Source organism: Leptopilina boulardi, unplaced genomic scaffold (genome assembly GCF_019393585.1).
Source record: "Leptopilina boulardi isolate dan_hultmark-lab unplaced genomic scaffold, ZJU_Lbou_2.1 LbouV2_341, whole genome shotgun sequence".
Taxonomy (NCBI): domain Eukaryota; kingdom Metazoa; phylum Arthropoda; class Insecta; order Hymenoptera; family Figitidae; genus Leptopilina; species Leptopilina boulardi.
In genome coordinates, this window is record NW_026137909.1 from 4999194 (window position 1) to 5019928 (window position 20735).

General features: G+C 20.5%; 1 protein-coding gene across 2 annotated transcripts in view; it reads right to left on the bottom strand.

Annotated features, from left to right (window-relative positions):
• Positions 1-3033: 3033 nt before the first annotated feature.
• LOC127285742 (uncharacterized) overlaps positions 3034-20735 on the bottom strand; it is a 57360-nt gene continuing 39658 nt past the window's right edge. For both annotated transcript variants that reach the window (XM_051311888.1, XM_051311886.1), the window contains 8 exons: positions 15420-15511; positions 14356-14485; positions 13744-13847; positions 12906-13327; positions 8244-8418; positions 7400-7700; positions 7077-7159; positions 3034-3347 (listed from right to left, as the gene is read on the bottom strand). In XM_051311888.1, coding sequence (XP_051167845.1) covers positions 3155-3347; positions 7077-7159; positions 7400-7700; positions 8244-8418; positions 12906-13327; positions 13744-13847; positions 14356-14485; positions 15420-15511 — 1500 coding nt within the window. In that variant the 3' untranslated portion in view covers positions 3034-3154. The remainder of the gene's footprint in view (positions 3348-7076; positions 7160-7399; positions 7701-8243; positions 8419-12905; positions 13328-13743; positions 13848-14355; positions 14486-15419; positions 15512-20735) is intronic.

Sequence of the window (20735 nt, forward strand, 5' to 3'; positions counted from 1 at the left end):
TACATTCTGGTATTTGTTTTCAATTCCACCAGATGGCAGAACGTTAGTGTGTTTCTTCTCCCTTCCTTTTATGCCAAATATCTTTAGTATTTGATGATATTACACGGAGAGAAATCTGGTGCGATTTACGCATGAGCATGTCCTTAGGAATATAGTAACAGACGCTTTCAAGCAAAAATCCTAAGTGAGCGAGGTATTATTGTATGAGTCTCACCTGATATTCAGATGGAATCTTATGGTTTTTGCTTGGAAGTGTCCATGCTATATTCCTTTGGACTTGCTCATGCGCAAATCGCAGCAGATTTCTCTCCGTGTATAGATTAGAATCAAAATTAGTAATCAGCAGCATCGCATTATTTTTTTTTAAATCAAAAATTATTATTATTATTATTATTTATTATTATTGTTCAAATTTGAATTCAACTTTCAATAAAATTAAATTTTTATCTATCAAAACAAATGAATTAATTAAAATTTTATAAACAAATGCAAATTCCTTCAATCGAAAATTAAAATTAATAAAAATTTCAATCTACCTAAAGAGTAATTGATTTAATTCTTAAATTATTGGAATTTTAATTAATTTTATTTTAATTCATTTAAGTTTTATCAAATTTTCCAAATTTCAATTTGTCCCCTTTTTTATTAATTTAACATTAAAATTGTCCAAATTTTAATTAAGTTTACAATTATCCAAATTTTAATTGTTTTAATGTTTCAAATTACCAAATTTTAATTTATTTAAAATTTAATTGAATTAAGTTTACAATTATCCAAATTTTAATTGTTTTAAAGTTTCAAATTACCAAATTTTAATTTATTTGAAATTTAATTGAATTAATTTTCAAATTATCCAAATTTGTATAAGTTTTAAATTATCCGAATTTTAATTGACTTAAGTTTCAAATTATCAGATTTTTAATTTGGCCAAATTGAAATTGATTAATATTTTAAATTATCTGAATTTTGATTGTATTAAGTTACAAATTATTCGAATTTTAATTAATTTAAGTTTAAAATTATCCAAAAATTGTTTTAAAGTTTCAAATTACCAAATTTTAGTTTATTTAAAATTTAATTAAATTAAGATTTAAATTATCCGAATTTCAATTTGACCAAATTGTAATTGATATGAGTTTTAAATTATCCGAAATTTAATTGTCTAAAGTTTTAAATTTTTTCAATTTTAATTGATATAAATGTTAATTAGTTTAAGTTTAAAAATAACTGAATATAATTTCAATTTATTCAAATTTGAATTTATATTATTTATACATGTTTCAAATTATCCGAATTTTAATTTATCTGAATTTTTATTGAGTTAATTTTCAAATTATCCGAATTTTAAAATTTGTCCAAATTTTAATTGATTTGAGTTTCAAATTATCTGAAATTTATTATTTATTTATTTATCTATTTATTATTATTATTATTATTATTATTATTTATCGCGCTGAAATCTTTCTGTCTATTGTTTGTTCGGCCATTTGCAATTTCGGACAAATGAAAATTCTATCAATTAGAATTACTGTTAAATGATTTTTCGGTTAAGTAAAAATTCTGTAGTATGAAAAATCGGTTATATAGAAATTATATCAAATAATAATTTGAACCAATGAAAATTCATCTGAAAGAATAAAATGAAAATTCTATGCAATTAAATTCTATCCAAAAAAAATTCTTTAAAATGCCTATTATGTTAAATGAAAATTCGAGTAAATAAAAATTCTGATAAATGAAAATTCGAGCAAATAAAAATTCTGTGAAGTGAATTTTCGGTTATATAAAAATTCTGTAATATAGAAAATCGGTTTGATGAAAATTCTGCAAAAATACTAATTCGAACAAATAAAAATTCGGCTCAAAAATAATTATGACAAATAAAATTCTATAAAATAAAAATTTTAACTAATGATTTTTAGAATATATCCATGCGTCCCGATTTAAGTTTAAATTCACTTAAGAAAACTTTTTAAGGGTCACTGATTAAGAATCTGAGGTTTTTTTTATCTCACTATTTGACAAAACAAGAAAAAAAAATTTTGAACAATAAAAAATTATTATGAAACTGTAGTAATAGAATTTACATTTTAGAGAGTTTTTTATTAAACAGAATTTTATTTTACCCTATTTCTGTGTATTGAACAAATTTGTATTCAGCAAAATTTTCATTTAGCAGAATTTTTAAATTTGAAATTTTGTTAAAGTTTAAAATAACAGTTTAATTGACATTAATTTCAAAAAAAAAGGGAAAAATGATTATGATTTATTTTTGGTATTTTATGTGATTGAAAAAAAATGAAATCTCCGAAATCGCAAAACTTGCAATATTTTTTTATGCGAAAAATAACCATATAAAAAAAAGGCTGAAAGAAATTTAATATATTATAAGAAAAGAATATAAATTTTCTCAAAGGATATAAGAAAAAAAAAACAAGAATTTGTTTATTCTTTCTATAACGAAATTTATTGAAACTAATAAGAGAGCTACCAGAGGTAATATCGTTCTCTGAAAATGCCACAATAGCAAATTTTTTTTTTTTTTTTTTTTCTGTAATAAATACAACATTAGATTCGATTATTACAAGATCTCAATATAAAGATCTTTCATAATATTTATATAATATATAATATCTACGCGTTTTTACCGCCAAGTGAATAAAAATATGAAACAATAAATTAGAATATAAAATTTTTTTTTTTTAATAACGGCTATGAAACATCTAACACACGATTCTAGATAAATTCTATATCTGCTTATTTATTATGATACTTCAGCAGTTTTTTTTTGTATAGGAACGCAGAAGCTAAACAAACTCGAGCGGAAAATTGTTAATTAATTATTTTTTTTTTTTTACGTATCTTTACAATGAAAAAAATAATTTCTCCCTAAAATATATTTTATATATATTAGTATATATTCCGACAGTCTTTTCAAGACAAAAAATTAATTGGTTGTCGATTTTTTTATAATTTCTTGAAAATAATTTTTTTGGAGTGTTAATCAAGTTTGATAGCTTCATCTACGTTGACTTTGTTTTTTTTTTTTTTTTTTTAGGAATTTTCGTCATCATTATCATTCTTTCCTTATAATCTTTCGCTCTTGTGATATCATTCGCACTTCAACTGATTTTTAGGACTATATATGTCGAAGTTAATTGTCACTGTCTGCATAATCGTCGCTATCACAGCTATCGCAATAAGCGGCCTTTGGTTGATGACTTTTTAAATTACCCGATTCATTCGAGCCCCTTGGGCCTTTTGAATTTCCACTTTCTAATGAGTTTGACTCTAAATTCATATCTTGACTTGATGCATACTCATCATCCATTACAGCTTCCTGAAGCCTAAAACAAAAAGAGGTGAAAAATTAAATTAAATACGTTCTAATAATTATTGTCTAAATGAAATTTTATTTTGAAGATTTTAAATATTTATTTAAATTTTCAAACAAGCAAGCCATTTGGAAAATATAATTATTTAAAAGAAAAATTTGGATTTGTATATAAACAAATAAATTATGCAGGTTTCAAATTTTTTTCTTGAAAATTAATATCTCATCTTTGAGAAAGTACAATTAATAATATTATTTTAATTATTTAAATGTTAATTAATTTTTTTTTCTAGACGTCTGCATTTCCGTGAATAAAAGTCCTTCAAAATAATTTTCTTTTGTTGACAATTGTTCAATTAAATCTTTCAAAATTTGATAAAATCCTTAGAACGCTTATTTTTTATTTGACCGAAATGACAAATGCCCGAACGGATAATTTACAGAAAAATTTCGGCGCGTATTTTAAAATTGTCCAATCACAATTTTCTGATTCGTCAATTTTTAAAATCTTGCCAAAATCTTTCAGTCGATTGTTATAAAAAAATTTTTAAATAAAAATCGCTACTAATAAAAATTTGGACAAATTTAAATTCGGTAAAATGAAAATTCTTTTATTTAAAAATTTCTGTTAATTTGTAATAAACTTTTAAATTATTAAATAAATAATTGAATAAAACGAGAAATTCTGTAAAATGAAAATTTATTGTTAATTATTATTAATTATTAATTAAAGCCATTAATAGTAATAATTTATTAATATTACCAATTTTCAAAAGGAAAATATTAAATTGGAAATGAAAAAAATTTTTTTTTACGCAACCGTTATATTCTAACAATTTTCATTATAAAAGACCTTCTACATAAAATTATTATGTGATAATTCAATAAAAATGAAATGATGAACAATTTTCTATTGAAGGCGAATATCATTTTTTAAATTTATTTTCTCAAGTAATCAATAATGGATAAAAGAAGTTGAAAATTATTTTTTGCTTATTTAGTAAAATTAAAATATACAGGGTTGCCACGGACCAGGAAAATCATGGAAAGTGTCAGGGAAAAATAGGAAAAGTCAGGGAATTTTATGAAAAGTACTGCAAAGATATCAAATTTTTAAAAATGCTACTAAAATTATAATTTTTGAAATTTTCAATTCAAACATTTCCTTCTAAAAATTATTGTCTTACAATTTTTATAATTGTAAGCCTCGGATTGACTTTTCACTTTTCGCGCCAGAAGGTGGTTTAAATAAAAATGAATTGGCACTTAAAAATTCTTTTTGATTATGATTCTTAGATGAATAAAAAACATTTCTCAATAGTTTTTAAAATCAGCTTACGTGCCCGATTTAAATAAAATTGAGTTTTTATATAAAAAACAGTGTTTTATGGGGAATCAGAATTTATTTAATCTAATAAATACTGTAATAAATGATAAAATAATTACTTATTTTCAATTTTACATATAAATAATTATATTGCTGTAGTGTTTGTGTCCGATTTTAAAAAATTAAATTATAATGTTAAAAGAACGATTTTAAGAGTGACAAAATTTATTTAAGAGAGTCGAATGATCTCTGAAATTTTTTGGCAAGAAGAGACCTTTAATTATCGCTCTATAAAAACGGCACTAAACGTGAAAATGATAAACATTGATTTTAAAATACTTTCTTCTCGAAAGACAGACACTTTTTACAAAAGCAGCTAGAGATCCTTATCTTATATAAATTTCCTAATTCCGAAAGATTATGCGAATCCATACAAAAACACGATTGCTAAACGAAAAGTAATATAATGATGGGTTCATTACCTCCTGCCGCCGTCAGATGGCAGCAGCATGCAGGGCGCACAAAGTCGCAGCTGTTATTAGATTACTTTTCTACTTTTTGTTTTGCAACCATGTTTTTCTATGGATTCGTACAGTCTTTTGGATTTAGGAAATTTATAAGATGAGGATTTTGGCTGATTTTGTTAAAAGTGTTCGTGTTTCGAGAAAAAAGTATTTTAAAATCAATACTATTTCACGTTCAGAGGGATAATTAAAGCTCTCTTCTTGACAAAGAATTTCAGATACCGTTCGACATTCTTAATGCATAAATATAAAAACGAAACAAGAAAATAACTTCATTGTTAATAAATTTATATGAACCCAAATCTAAAACATCTATTATCTATACGCATATAAGTATACATTAAATAAATTCTGGTTCCTCATAAAATACTATTTTTAAATATTTAAAACTCAATTTGTTTTAAATTGGGCACGTAAGCTGATTTTAAAACCTATTGAGAAAAGTTTTTTTTATTCATTTTAGAACCATAATCAAAAAGAATTTTTAAGTGACAATTTATTTTTATTTAAACCTCCTTCTGGCGCACCGTGTTTTGAAAGAAAAAAAGTCATTTTAGTCGATTTACATTACAAGAAATGTCTAAAAAGTCAATATTTTATAGTAAATTTAATTAATAAATATTTTATTATCAATAACAAATTGGTTATTAGAAATTAAATAAAATTTATTAATTCCTCAATAAAAATGTTTTCAAAGCAATATTTTCAAGAATTTTTCTTTTTAAACCACCGAATTATGCTGCGATAAATTTTCAAGACTTCAATTCACTTAAAGAACAAAAATTTTGAAAAATAATGAAACATATAAAAATAAAATTTTTCAAGTCTGATTTATGCATATTATTCGAATTCAGGACATTGGAAAATGTTTTAAATAATTAAATTTTTGAAGAATTTGATTAAAATATTTTTTAAAAAAATATAAATTTAAAAATGAAAATTTGTAAAATAATTGAATTTTATAAGATTTTTTATTAAAATTTTTAAAATAATTGAATTTGCAAGAGTTTGATTTAAAATTTTTAGAATTAATTGAATTTCAGGAGATTTTCAATTAAAACTTTTATAAATTTGAATTTGAGAATTTTTTTTCAAATTTCAGACAATAATCGAATATTAGATAAATTCAGATTTACGGAAAATTTTTTAAATAATTAAATTTTCAAAGAATTTGATTAAAATATTATTGAAAAAAAAAATTAATTTTAAATGAAAATTTGTGAATTAATTGAATTTTAGAAGATTTTTAATTAAAATTTTAAAAATAATAATTGAATTTGGAAGAATTTGATTAAAAAATTTTTAGAAATAATTAAATTTTACGAGATTTTTAATTGAAACTTTTAAAAATTTGAATTAATGAAATTTTTACAAATTTCAGACTATTAAATTTTAGACAATTTTCAACTGAAATTAATATATATTCTAAATAATTGCATTTTTTGAGATTTAAAAAATTATAATTTTGTTGTTAATATGAACATTAATTAAAAAACGATTTATGTAATTGAATTTTTGAAAATTGGATTAAAACTGTTGAAATAATTAATTAAACAAAGAATTATATAGATAAAAATTTGTGGAAAAAATTTTCAATTGAATTAACACACAATTAATTATCTAATTACTAATTGAATTTGGAAAAATTCGAGTTAAAATTTGTTTGAAAGTAATTAAATTTCAAAAGATTTTAAATTAAAACTTTCATAAATTTTAATTGATAAAATTTTTTTTTTACAAACTTCAAAGAATAATAGAATTTTAGAGTATTTTTAATTAAAAATCTTTTTATTTCCCCGAATTGTTAAAAATTTGAGAAATAATTGAATTTTTAAAGAGCAATAGTTAAAATTTTTCAAACTATAATTTAATTTCATTCACATAAACTTACATCTGTTCCGTTTGATCGTTTCCATTCTCCTCTGCAACCAATAATTCGTATTCCTCGGCAGCAAAACGATCCCAATCGGATAGCTAAAAAAAAAATTTTTTTTTATTTTTTATCTCTCATAACTGTTATTGTTATTATATTATTATTATTATTTTTATTATTTTTATTACTTTTTTATTGTTATTATTTATTTATTTACAAGTAAACATGTAAATTATTATTATTATTATTATTGTTATTACTATTTTTATTTTTATCGTTATTTTTATTATTTTTTTTATTTTTAGTTAGAATTACATTGGAGTTGAATTTAAATAAATTACCTCATGCCCGTCGGCGTCATGTTCCCTCGCAGATGCAAAAGGATCCCTTTGCTCATGATCTAAATATTTTTCAAGATTAAAGAACGTATCAAAGAAAATTGTTGTCATTTTACATATTTTCAAATCTGCCAGTGAAATTTTGTCGGGTATTTTTGGATGAATCATATCTAACATTTGACAAAGACAATCTTCAAATGGTAATGTTTCAATGCCAATTGCCTCCATTCTCAGTAACTGTTCTTCGTAGAAATATTCCAGTTCATACATTGACAGATAACCATCTCCATCTAGATCCATGCATCTATATGCAGCGAGGGGAAAAAAAAAAAAAATAATAAAGAAACTGGTTTTATAATAGGGAAAATTAAAAGAATTTTTCTCAGATATTATCGCGTGTGGAAATTTATTATATGAAGGAGGGGAAAAAAATACACTTTTCGATATATGTAAATTAATAATTTTTGAAAAATATTTCCATTTTTTAGAAATTTCAAGCTTATTTTATTTTATTATTTCAAGCTTGAAAAATGTAAAAATATAAATAATTGTTTTTTTATTTGGATTTATTTTTCAATACTTGAATAAAGAATGAATTTATAATAATAAATGAACAAATTAGTTAAAAGTTAAAGTTAAATTAGTTTTTAGTTTAAAAATTAATTAAAATTTTCGAAATTACTTAAATGAATCAGTTGTAATTATATATTTTATATATTTATATAATTTATATAATATAAATAAATATATTTATATTTTATATAATTATATATTTTTATAGCAAATAATAGACAAATAAGAATTAATTATAGTAAATAATGGACTTTAAAAAAAAAATAATAATTACCTGAACCAATATTCAATAGCTGTCGGATGATTTTTATCTTCTTCGCTCAACAGAAACCAAACAAATTCCGTGTAACTCATTTTCCCTTCTCCTTGACGAATTTCGGTTGCATTTTTTCCGTTTCCTCTCGTCACTGCTCCACTGAATATTCTTTCAATCATCCTCGTTGACAACGCTAAATATTAGAACAAATTAATCATTTAAAATTTTTTTTATATTTTCATTTTATTTTTATTTTCTTTTTTTTACAATTAGTAACAGGGTGTTCAGCGAACCATAAAAACCTTGAAATATCACACCTTGAATTTATTAAAACAAAACCTTGAATATTAAATTTTTTTTAAATAATTCAAATTTCGTAAAATTTTATTAAAATTGTAATTTCGTAAAATTTGATTAAAATTTTAATTTCGTAAAGCTGTAAAAATTTTGAAAAATAATTTAATTTAAAAAAAAAATTCCGTTAAAATTTTTGAAAATAAATTTTTAGTATTTTCCAAGAATTTTAATTGAAAAATAAAGTAAATATAATTAAAATTATATAATCGAATTAAAAAATCGTAATTTATTGATTTCTGTAAAAAAATCAGCTTTAAAAGTCTTGAATTTCTACCTTAAACGTTAACACTGAAAAAAAATTATTTTCGACCTTGAAAACTTTAAAAAGTCTTTGAAATTTTTTGTTTTCTCAAAAATTGCTGAACACCCTATTAGTTTTTTTCAGAATAAAATATAAATTTCAAAAGTGAATATTTCCAGGAAAAATTTTAATTATACCAATTTTTTATGAGTATACTCAATGAGTAACTAATAACAAGTTATTCAAAAGCTAATAATTATCTTGTAATTTTTCTTTTACTATATTTTCTTGTATTTTTAATTTCATTCTTATATTTCATTAATTTTTTAATACACATTTAATTTTTATTATAGAAAGAAAAATTTTATTATTTTTCAAAAAAAAAATTAAAATTTAGAATTTTTATTAAATTTTTAATTTTGATTCTTTTTTAAAACCTTTAAGCAGATAGGTGTTAAAAAATTACGCTTTTTCCGGTCTGTTAAAACGTTATTAATTTTTTTTTATGTTTTTCCAGAGGTTTTACTATAATTACAATTGTCGTATGTTTTTTAATTTGTTCGCACAAAAAGTCGTTTAAGTTGATTTACATTACAAAAAAAGTCTAAAATCGATTTTTTTATTTTAATTAAATTTAATTTCAAAATTTTGGGAAATTGAAAAACAATTAAATCATTAATAAATTTTTTTTAAATAAAACTCGGAATTTTCAAACACTAAAAATTTAAACTTATTTTACAATTTTTATTATTTTTCACTGTAAGATTTTTTAATGCCAGAAAAAAAATTGACATCTCTTAACAACATTAATTTCAATGAGTTGAAATTTCACCGGTCCCTCCCCTTAAGTAGGACAAATTTCTAAAAAAAAAAAAATTCTGTTAACAATTCAATTTTACAGTTTTTATTTAAAAACTTTTTTAAATCATTGAATTTTTCAAAAAATATTAAAATTATTAAAAAGTAATTGAACTTTATAAGAGTTATAGTTGAAATTTTTAGAAATAATAATTAAACAGACAATAATTAAATTTTACAGAATTGCAAATAATTTATCAAATTATTTAAAATAACATTTTTTAAAAGTAATTGAATATTTAAAGATTTAGAATTCAGATTTTTGATATTAATTGAATTTGTGATTTTAAATTAAAAATTTTTGTGATGAAGAATTTATTAGAAATTATAGACAAAAATTGAATTTCAAAAGTTTTTAATTGAAAAATGCTTTCAAATAATAATTACAGTTGACATTTTTAGAAATAATTAAATTTTAGAAGGTTGTAAATTGAAATTTTTGAAAATAATTGAATTTAAGTGATTTTTAATTATAATTTTTTAGTAATTTTTCTAGCTGAAGAATTTGATTAAAAATTAGACAAAAATTGAATTTAAAAATTTTTTAATTGATAAATGCTTTCAAATAATTGAATTTCAGAAGAATATTATAAAAATCATTAAAAATAATTGAATTTCGAAAGAGATATAATTGAAATTATTAAATTTCAAGAATATTTAGATGGAAAATTTTTAAAATAATTAAATTATAAAAAGTTTGATATTAAAATTTTTTTTATTTTTATTTGATTTGTTTTTAAATTATAAACAACTAGCAAAATTAAACGCGGGCAAGCGCGCCAAATTGAGTATTTAATTGTTTGTTATAAAGAAATTAAAGATTAATATTATCAATAATAATTTAATTTATTAGAATATTATTACATATTAAATGATAATAATGAAAATTATATGTTTACAGGCCTCGGATTATACGACTTTTTTCGACTTTTTTCAAAAATACGACTTTTATCGACTTATTTTAATAAAATACGACTTTTATCGACTTATTTTAATAAAATGCGATATTTTTTATTTACATTTGAAAAAAAATGTAAATAAAATACATTTTTTAGTATAAAATGTAGATCTTCTTCAGATCTTCTCCAATTCAATTATTTAACAAATTTTGAACTAAATTGATTCTTCACTAAATTAATTATTTTTAATAATTTTAATGAAATACATCTCAAATTCAATTATATCAAAATTATTTTTCAATTAAAATTTTTATGAAATTTAACAATTGTTTAAAATTTAAAAAAAAAATATCACAATAAAATTGAATTATTTTTTAAAAATTTCAATTCAAAATAAACTAAAATTCAATTATTACCCGAAATTTTAATTCAAAATCAATTCAAAATCCAATAATTATCCAAAATTTTCAATTTAAAATTTAATTATTTACCAAGTTTTCAATTTAAAATGAAATAAAATTCAATTATTTTCTAAAATTTCTATTCAAAATTAATTATCCAAATTTACAATCAAAAATGAACTTCAATTAAATTATTATCCAAAATTTCAATTAAAATTCAATTATTTTCCAAAATTTTCAATTCAAAATGAACTGAAATTCAATTATTTTCCAAATTTAAAATTAAATAAAATTTAATTATTCTCAAAAATTTGAATTCAAAATTAAATATTTCTAAAATTTTCCATCGAAAATTTTTTTTTTGAAATTTAATAATTTCAATTATAACTCATTATAAAAATAAATTTTTTCAAAATTCAATTATTTTTAACTATTTTAATAATATTCTTTGAAATTTCAACTATCTGAAACCATTTTTCAATTAAAAATGATTTTCAAATTATTGTATTATTGTAATTTTTAGTGAAATCATCTAAAATTTTAATTAAAAATTACTTAAAGTTTCAATTAATTTCAAAAATCTCAATTTTAAATCTTTGAAAATTCAATTAAATTTAAAAAATGTTTTCCAAAAATTGTTTGATAAATTATTTTTAGTTCTATAAAATTTAATAATTGTTTGAAAATTAACAATATCTTTTGAAATTTAATTATTTCTAAAAATATCAACTTTAACCCTTCGAAAAGGATTATTATTAAAAAAAAAATTTTTATTTAAAAATCTGAAATATTTTTGTTAACATAAAAAACAAATCGACTTTTTTTTGGAAATTCCAAATTTTAAATTCAAATTATTGAAAATTCAATTAATTTTGAATTAAAATTTTTGAGAACAATTAAATTTTATTTGGTTTTAAATTTGGAAAATAATTGAATTTCAATTCATTTTGAATTGAAAATTTTGGGAAATAATTGAATTTTAATTCAAATTTTGGATAATAATTTAATTTAAGTTCATTTTTGATTGAAAATTTGGATAATTAATTTTGAATAGAAATTTTAGAAAATAATTGAATTTTATTTCATTTTAAATTGAAAATTTTGGATAATTATTGGATTTTGAATTGATTTTGAATTAAAATTTCGGGTAATAATTGAATTTTAGTTTATAGTTTATAGTTATTTATTTATAGTTTTTATAAAACGACTTTTTGTGTCTTTAAGCTGATTCGAGGCCTGTGTTTTTATAATTAATATTTAATAGGTATTCGTTGGCCCCTGGTACCTTAAAAATAAATTTTTTTCAAATTTCTATCTTGTACGAAATTTCCTGGCGCATCTTTTTTCTCATCATAAATTTTTTGTACAATTTTTGAATCAATATACAAGTTTAAAAAAAATTTCGTTGGTAAACGTTGTGTACTTCAGCTTCATGAATTGAATTTTCGAATTTGGAATTTTGAAGAAACTTATTCCCAAATTTGGAAACACAATTATACAACTTTGGCAAAAATGAGAAAAAGAATTGTCAAAATTTGACACGTCATAAGATTACTATTCAAAAAAAAAAACACGTGAAATCAGAAAAGGCCAACTTCAAGTTAGGATAGGACAGACCAAGCATTTTATTATTATATAATTGTTGATTTTCTAAAATTTTAATTGAAAAATAATTTAAGATAATTGAATTTGTGAAAAATTTCATTAAAATTATTAAAAATAATTAATTTAGAGAAAAATTTTAGTTAAAAATTTGTTAAATCCGAGGCCTAAGATAGCGGTCTCTCAGACCGCTAATGCAGTTTAAAGGTTAAAAATAAATTAAATAAATTATAAAATTAATTTTTTTTCTATTCAATTATTTAAATAGAAATAATTTTGCTTATTATTATTATTATTATTGTTCAAATGAGAATATCCTTACCATGATCATTGTGCCTCATAAGATCCATTTTATCAATAAAAAGATCGTGATCACGATCAAGTTCCCAAAATTTGCAATAAATGACGTAAAAATGTTCGTAACTGAAATAAGCTGTGACAAGATTAATGTCTTCGCCATGTTCAAGAACACTAATCACTGAGAGTAAATTACTTCTTCTCAATTCGGCAACAGAAATTTTCCCGCTCCAACTCCGATTAACACAATAAAATATCCTTGCAATTACAGTGTGAACGTATCGAGAATGAAATTCAATTGCCTCCTTGAGAAACGTTAAACCCGGATGTGTCTCGACAACATCCTGCACCAATGGAATTAAGTCTTCTGGCAAAATACTGTCTCTTAATCCTTTTGTCGTGATCCTGACAAATTTACTCGCCGTATCGTGATGCTTATTCGTCAGTCTGAATTTAAAAAAAAATTTTAATTTAATTTAATTATAAAATTTATTTGTTTAGGCGTAAATAACTCGACTTTTGCATATAAAAAAGGAATTCGGCGCGATTTTTAAACTTATTCAATCACAATTTTCTTGATAACTTCTGATTGGTTAATTTTAAAAATGGCGCTGAAATCTTTTTGTTGGTTATGTTTATTCGGTCATTTGCAATTTCGGACAAATGAAAATTCGGCGTTTCAAAAATTCTATCAAATAACAATTCGTGTGAATAAAAATTCGGTGATTTCGAAATTTTGGCATTTAAAAATTCGAATTACTTAAAATTCTGTTGAATAAGAAATTCTGCTAAATTGATATTCGGTTAAATTTTGCTAAATTGAAAAATTAAATGAAAATGATTTTTTAAAAAGATATACTCACTCTTTCCAAAATTCGAGGAAAGCATTCATTTCGACGAAGCCTGTTTGATCGCCTCTAGCTGCAAGGAACAGAGGAACTTTCCAATAAAGGGGCAAATCACAAGCCTGTAAAAAAATAATGAATAATTGTAGAGTACAAGATAAAAGCTTGCGTTTGGCTTTTCATGAAAAATTTAATTCTTCCTTGTTGAAAATTATTCGCTTTTGTTAATTTTTTTTTCTTTCGTGTCAACATTTTTTTTTTCTACGAACGGATCACCTAAAATTTTTCCAAAATTAATTAACTTTCAACGTAAATTTATTTTTACTACTATTATTATTATTATTATTATTATTATTATTATTATTATTATTTTTATTATTTTAAATAAGTTTTTGAAATTAATAGAGACTAACAAAATTTTTTTATTTTATAATTATTAACAATTTAAAATTTTTTCAGCCTTAAAAAAAAATTGTTCCAAAGTTTCAGTTTCAGAAAGTTTTTTTTTTTGGTCACACTAAGAATGAAAAAAAAAAAAATTGATTTAACATTGAAAATTAAATTGTATAATTCTAGGTGATCCGTTTGAGAAATTCTGACCCTTTTTTTTTTATTTTTAACAAAGCTTACCTTAGCAATGATGTGGAACTGAGAACGAGATGCTCGTTGACCTGGAAGAACTTGAAACGCGGCCGCGATACGAGCCACTGTTGCCTCCACTTGCGAGAGAGCCACAGGTTTTCCCTCGGGAAAATAAAATCTAAAAAAGTATACACAACATTTTCAAGAATACATAATCATTAATTCAAATTTAAGAAGCTCATATGAATATCCAATAAAATTCATTAAAATTACAATTTTCATTTCACAAAATTTTCAATAGATAGAATTTTCTTTTTAGCTGAATTTTCTTAATAAAAAATTTTTAGATATCAAATTTTTATTTTACAAAATTTCTTTTTACCCAATTTTTTATTTGAAATTAATTCCATAATTTAATTGAATTTTCATTTAACAGAATTTTAAGTGAGTCAAATTTTTTTCCGACAGTTTTGTAACTGTCGAATTTTCATTTGACCGAAATTACAAGTACTCGAAACATTTTGGCGTGATTTTTAAAATTAACCAATCAGAAATTATTAAGAAAATTGTGATTGGTCAATTTTAAAATTCACGACAAATTCTTTCTGTCAATTATTTCTTCGGGTATTTATCATTTCGGTCAAATGAAAAATCAGCGTTTCAAGGAGATTCAATTTCTTGACATAACCTCAAACTAAAAATTAATTTTATCACCGAATAAAAAGAAAAAATTTTTAAATTGAAAAAATGAAAATTAATTTTACTAAATTTTGAAAGATTTAGTTGTTTCAATTTAAAAATTCGAGTTATTTAAAATTCTGTTAAATGAGAACACTGCAGAAATTAAAATTCGATTAAATTAGAATTCTATTGAATGAAAATATTCTTAAATAAAAATTAAGTAACCTAAAAATTTTCTTACCTAAAAAATTCGTTTAGTAAAAATTTCTGAATTTCTGAATCTGAAGTGAAAATTTTGACTAAAAGAAAATTCTGTCTATTGCAATTTTTTTTTAAATAAAAATTAGAAATTAATGAATTTTATATTGTTTATTTATGCATCTCAAGTTTAAGTAATAAATTATAATTTGAAAAAAAAATGTAATATTTACCGCGGTATGTCCACATTTTTATTTGCCTTAACGTGTCTCTGTAATGTTGTATGAGGTGGAAGATTTTTCTTCTGCTTCTCACGGACGTACGACTAAAATTAGAATTTTAAATCTAATTAGTAAAATTTCATTTTTACATCAAGATTTATTATATGCAACTATATAAGACATTTTAACGCGATTAAATTTTAAATTAAATTTGAATTTATAAATTTGAAATAATTTTTTTTTTTTGTAATAAAAGAATTATTTATTTACATTAATCAATTGATTAATAATTCATTATATAAAGTAATTTTTAACAAAATTATTAATTTTCAATTTCGAAATGCAAATATCGATTAATCAATTGATTAATAGAATTAATTAATCATTAATTTGAATAAAAAATATAAATTTTCAATTCAAATGTCGAGATATTTTAATCAATTATTTTTATTTTCGTGTATTTATTTTCGTACCTATTTTTATTATCGACATGTGAATTTTTTTTTTTAATATTTTTAATTTAGGGCGGCCACTATAGTGAAAAATTCCCGAATTTTATTTATATTTTCAAATCAATTTAAAAACAATTCCATTTAATTCGGAAAAATTCCTCCATTATACAATTTTACAAATTTAAATATCGTTTTTATTTTTTATATATGAAGTAAATAATTTTGAAATTAAAAATTTAAAAACTATATTCTATACGTAATTAAAAAAAATTAATTTCTTCTAATTCCGGAAAATTCAATTTTTAGATAATTTTACCAAAAATTAATTATCATCTATATTTTTATACTTTATCTAAAGAAATTATTTGTATTTAAAAATTTACAAAATATATTTTATGCGGAATTAAAAAAAAATTAATTCCTCTAAATTCGGGAAAATTTCCTCTTTAGATACTTTTATGAATTTAAATATAATTTATATTTTTTATATTTTATCTAAAGAAATTATTTAGAATTTAAAATTTACAAAATATATTCTATACCGTATTTGAAGAAAATAATTTCTTTTAATTCGGGAAAATTCCCTCTTTTTATAATTTTACGAATTTAAATATCGTTTATATTTTTTATATTTTATCTAAAGAAATTATTTCATATTAAAATTTTTTAAATATATTCTTTACGTATATTCTATCTTTGTAGAATTAAAACAAATTAATTCTACTTAAATTCGGAAAAATTCCCTCATAAAATTTGATACATTTCGTGTCGTTTATATTTTTTAATACTTTACCTAAAGAAAATATTTGGAATCAAAAATTTATTCTATACCGTATTAGAGGAAATTAATTCCTTTTAATTTGGGAAAATTTTCCCTTTATATAATAATTTTACAAATATAAATATCTTTTTTATTTTTTATACTTTATCTAAATAAATTATTTGGAATTGAAAATTAAAATAATTAAATGTCGTTTATTTATTTTAATATCTAATGGAATTATTTGGAATTAAAAATTTACAAAATATATTCTACAAATAGAATACAATTTTCGACTTAAAAAATAATTATTTTTTTTTCCAAAATTCTTTTCACTTTGAAGCTACATTTTAGAAATAAAAGAAAATTTCCCGTATTAAATAAAATAATTTAAAAAATTTTAGAAAATGAGGTTATTTTAATTCTGTCTAATTTAAGCCTTTTTACCGTAATGTTGAGAAGAAGAGTATATGACGAGAATAAAATTTGAAATGCAAACGTTTCTATGAGAAAAGTTTTTAACATTAATTTAGGGAGCAAGTAATTAAAAATTCCAGTTCAAACGATCAAACTTTTCTTAACCTTTTTCTGATAAAAAAAAAAAAAACTTTTCACAAATTATCAAATTTTCCTAACTTTGTGGCCACCCTGTTATATAATTTATTTATACTAGCTGCTTTCTCTACGATGATAAGGAATTTAGTGAATTTTCTCTGTCAATATAATAATTTGAAATTGAAAATGAGAGGAAATTACTATAGAAAAGAAAAAAAAATTGCTATTTTCTAATATTTAAAATTTTCTATATATAGCTTGAATTTCTTTGTGGTTACAAATTTGTGTAAAAGCATTTAAAATATACCTATACATATTGATATCTTATTTTAGAATAGACAACCGCTACCAGAAATATTATTGGTTACCTTTTGAGATGTAACACGAGTATAATAAGATATATACACCACCTTGCGGTAAGCAATTAAAGAAATCAATAAGATATCGATATATTTGTATGTAACTTAAAAGTTAATTTAATTATAATTCTTTTTTTGATAAAAAAAAAACAATATAAGTTTCAACATTTAATATTTATTTTCACTTCATATATTCCAATAAGAATTTTTTATAATTTTTATTAGAAACTATAATTATCTAAGAAATTTTTTTTTTAATAAATGGAAACAAGATAGTAGAGAAGAAAAAGGCGGTCAAGTTTATAAAAATTCAGGTTAATTTAAATTTGAAATAATTTCAAAATAAAATATTAATTTATTACTTTTAGAAAAAAATATTAAAATTTATTTTAATAAATTACCTAATTATTTTTTAATTAAAATTTAATTAATTTTTATTCTTCAAAATTTTTATATAAAAGCAAATATCTAATAATATTAAGAAATGTAATAGAAAAAAATATAACGAATTAAAAATAATTAATTTTAATGATGAATTATTTTTATAAGAAACATTAAATTTATTCTTAAAAATTGCTTAATCTTATAGAAATAATTTCACAAAAAATAAAATTTCGAAATGAAATTAAAAAGAAAATAAAAGGAATTAAAAAAAAATCTAAATCTATAGTCGTATTAAATTTATTTTTCTGCCTGTGGTATTAAAAGCAAATAAAGAAACACAAAAGGCTGAAATAAAATCGAATTAAGAGAAATTAATTCCATTTAATTCGGGAAAATTCCCACTTTATATAATTTTACGAATTAAAATATAATTAATACTTTTTATACTTTATCTAAAGGAAATTACATTTTTGGAATTAAAAATTTACAAAAAAAAATATATTCTATACGGAATTAGAAGAAATTAATTCCTTTTAATTCGGGAAAATTAAGTCCTCATATAATTTTAAGAATTTAAATATCGTCTATATTGTTTATGTTTATACCTTTTTCTAAAAGATTTATTGGAAATTAAAAATTTACAAAAAAAAAATGTTTTCTATATGGAATTAAATGAAATTAATTCCTTTCAATTTGGCAAATTTTCCTCTTTATATAATAATTTTACGAATTTAAATATCATTTATAATTTTTATACTTTATCTAAAGGAAATTACATATTTGGAATTAAAAATTAACAAGGAAAACATATTCTTTACAGATTTAAAAAAAAATAATTCCTTTTAATTTGGGAAAATTCCCTCTTTTTATAATTTTACGAATTTAAATATCGTTTATATTTTTTATACTTTACCAGAAAGAAAAAATTTGAAATTAAAAATGTAAAAATATATTCTATACTGTATATGAAGAAAATAATTCCTTTTAATTCGGGAAAATTCCCTTTTTATATAATTTTACGAATTTAAATATCGTTTATATTTTTTATATTTTATCTAAAGAAATTATTTGGTATTAAAATTTTTTTAAATATATTCTTTACGTATATTCTATCTTTGCAGAATTAAAACAAATTAATTCTACTTAATTCGGAAAAATTCCCTCATAAAATTTCATACATTTCGTGTCGTTTATATTTTTTAATACTTTACCTAAAAAAAATATTTGGAATCAAAAATTTATTCTATACCGTATTAGAGGAAATTAATTTCTTTTAATTTGGGAAAATTTTCCTTTTATATAATAATTTTACGAATATAAATATCTTTTTTGATTTTTTATACTCTATCTAAATAAATTATTTGGAATTGAAAATTTAAAAAATAACTATTCTTTACGTATATTCTATATTTGCAGAATTAAAATAAATTAATTCCTTTTAATTCGGAAAAATTCCCTCATATAATTTGATAAATTAAAATTTCGTTTATATATTTTATACATTTTCTAAAGAAATTATTTGGAATTAAAATTATACAAAATATATTCTATACGGAATTAAAAGAAAATAATTCCTTTTAATTCGGGAAAATACCCTCTTTATATAATAATTTTAAGAATTTAAATAGCATTTTTAATTTTTATACTTTAATTAAAATGAAATTACATATTTGTAATTAAAAATTTACAACAAAAAAATATTTTCTTTACGGAATTAAAAGAAATTAATTTCTTATAATTCGGGAAAATTTCCACTTTATATAATTTTACGAATTTAAATATAATTAATACTTTTTATACTTTATCTAAAGGAAATTACATTTTTGGAATTAAAAATTTACAAAAAAAAATATATTCTATACGGAATTAGAAGAAATTAATTCCTTTTAATTCGGGAAAATTAAGTCCTCATATAATTTTAAGAATTTAAATATCGTCTATATTGTTTATACCTTTTTCTAAAAGATTTATTGGAAATTAAAAATTTACAAAAAAAAATGTTTTCTATATGGAATTAAAAGAAATTAATTCCTTTCAATTTGCGAAATTTTCCTCTTTATATAATAATTTTACGAATTTAAATATCATTTATAATTTTTATACTTTATCTAAAAGAAAATTACATATTTGGAATTAAAAATTAACAAGGAAAACATATTCTTTACAGATTTAAAAAAAAAATAATTCCTTTTAATTCGGGAAAATTCCCTCTTTTTATAATTTTACGAATTTAAATATCGTTTATATTTTTTATACTTTACCAGAAAGAAAAAATTTGAAATTAAAAATGTAAAAATATATTCTATACCGTATATGAAGAAAATAATTCCTTTTAATTCGGGAAAATTCCCTTTTTATATAATTTTACGAATTTAAATATCGTTTATATTTTTTATATTTTATCTAAAGAAATTATTTGGTATTAAAATTTTTTTAAATATATTCTTTACGTATATTCTATCTTTGCAGAATTAAAACAAATTAATTTTACTTAATTCGGAAAAATTCCCTCATAAAATTTGATACATTTCGTGTCGTTTATATTTTTTAATACTTTACCTAAAGAAAATATTTGGAATCAAAAATTTATTCTATACCGTATTAGAGGAAATTAATTTCTTTTAATTTGTGGGAAAATTTTCCCTTTGTATAATAATTTTACGAATATAAATATCTTTTTTATTTTTTATACTTTATCTAAATAAATTATTTGGAATTCAAAATTAAAAAAATAACTATTCTTTACGTATATTCTATATTTGCAGAATTGAAATAAATTAATTTCTTTTAATTCGGGAAAATTCTCTCATATAATTTG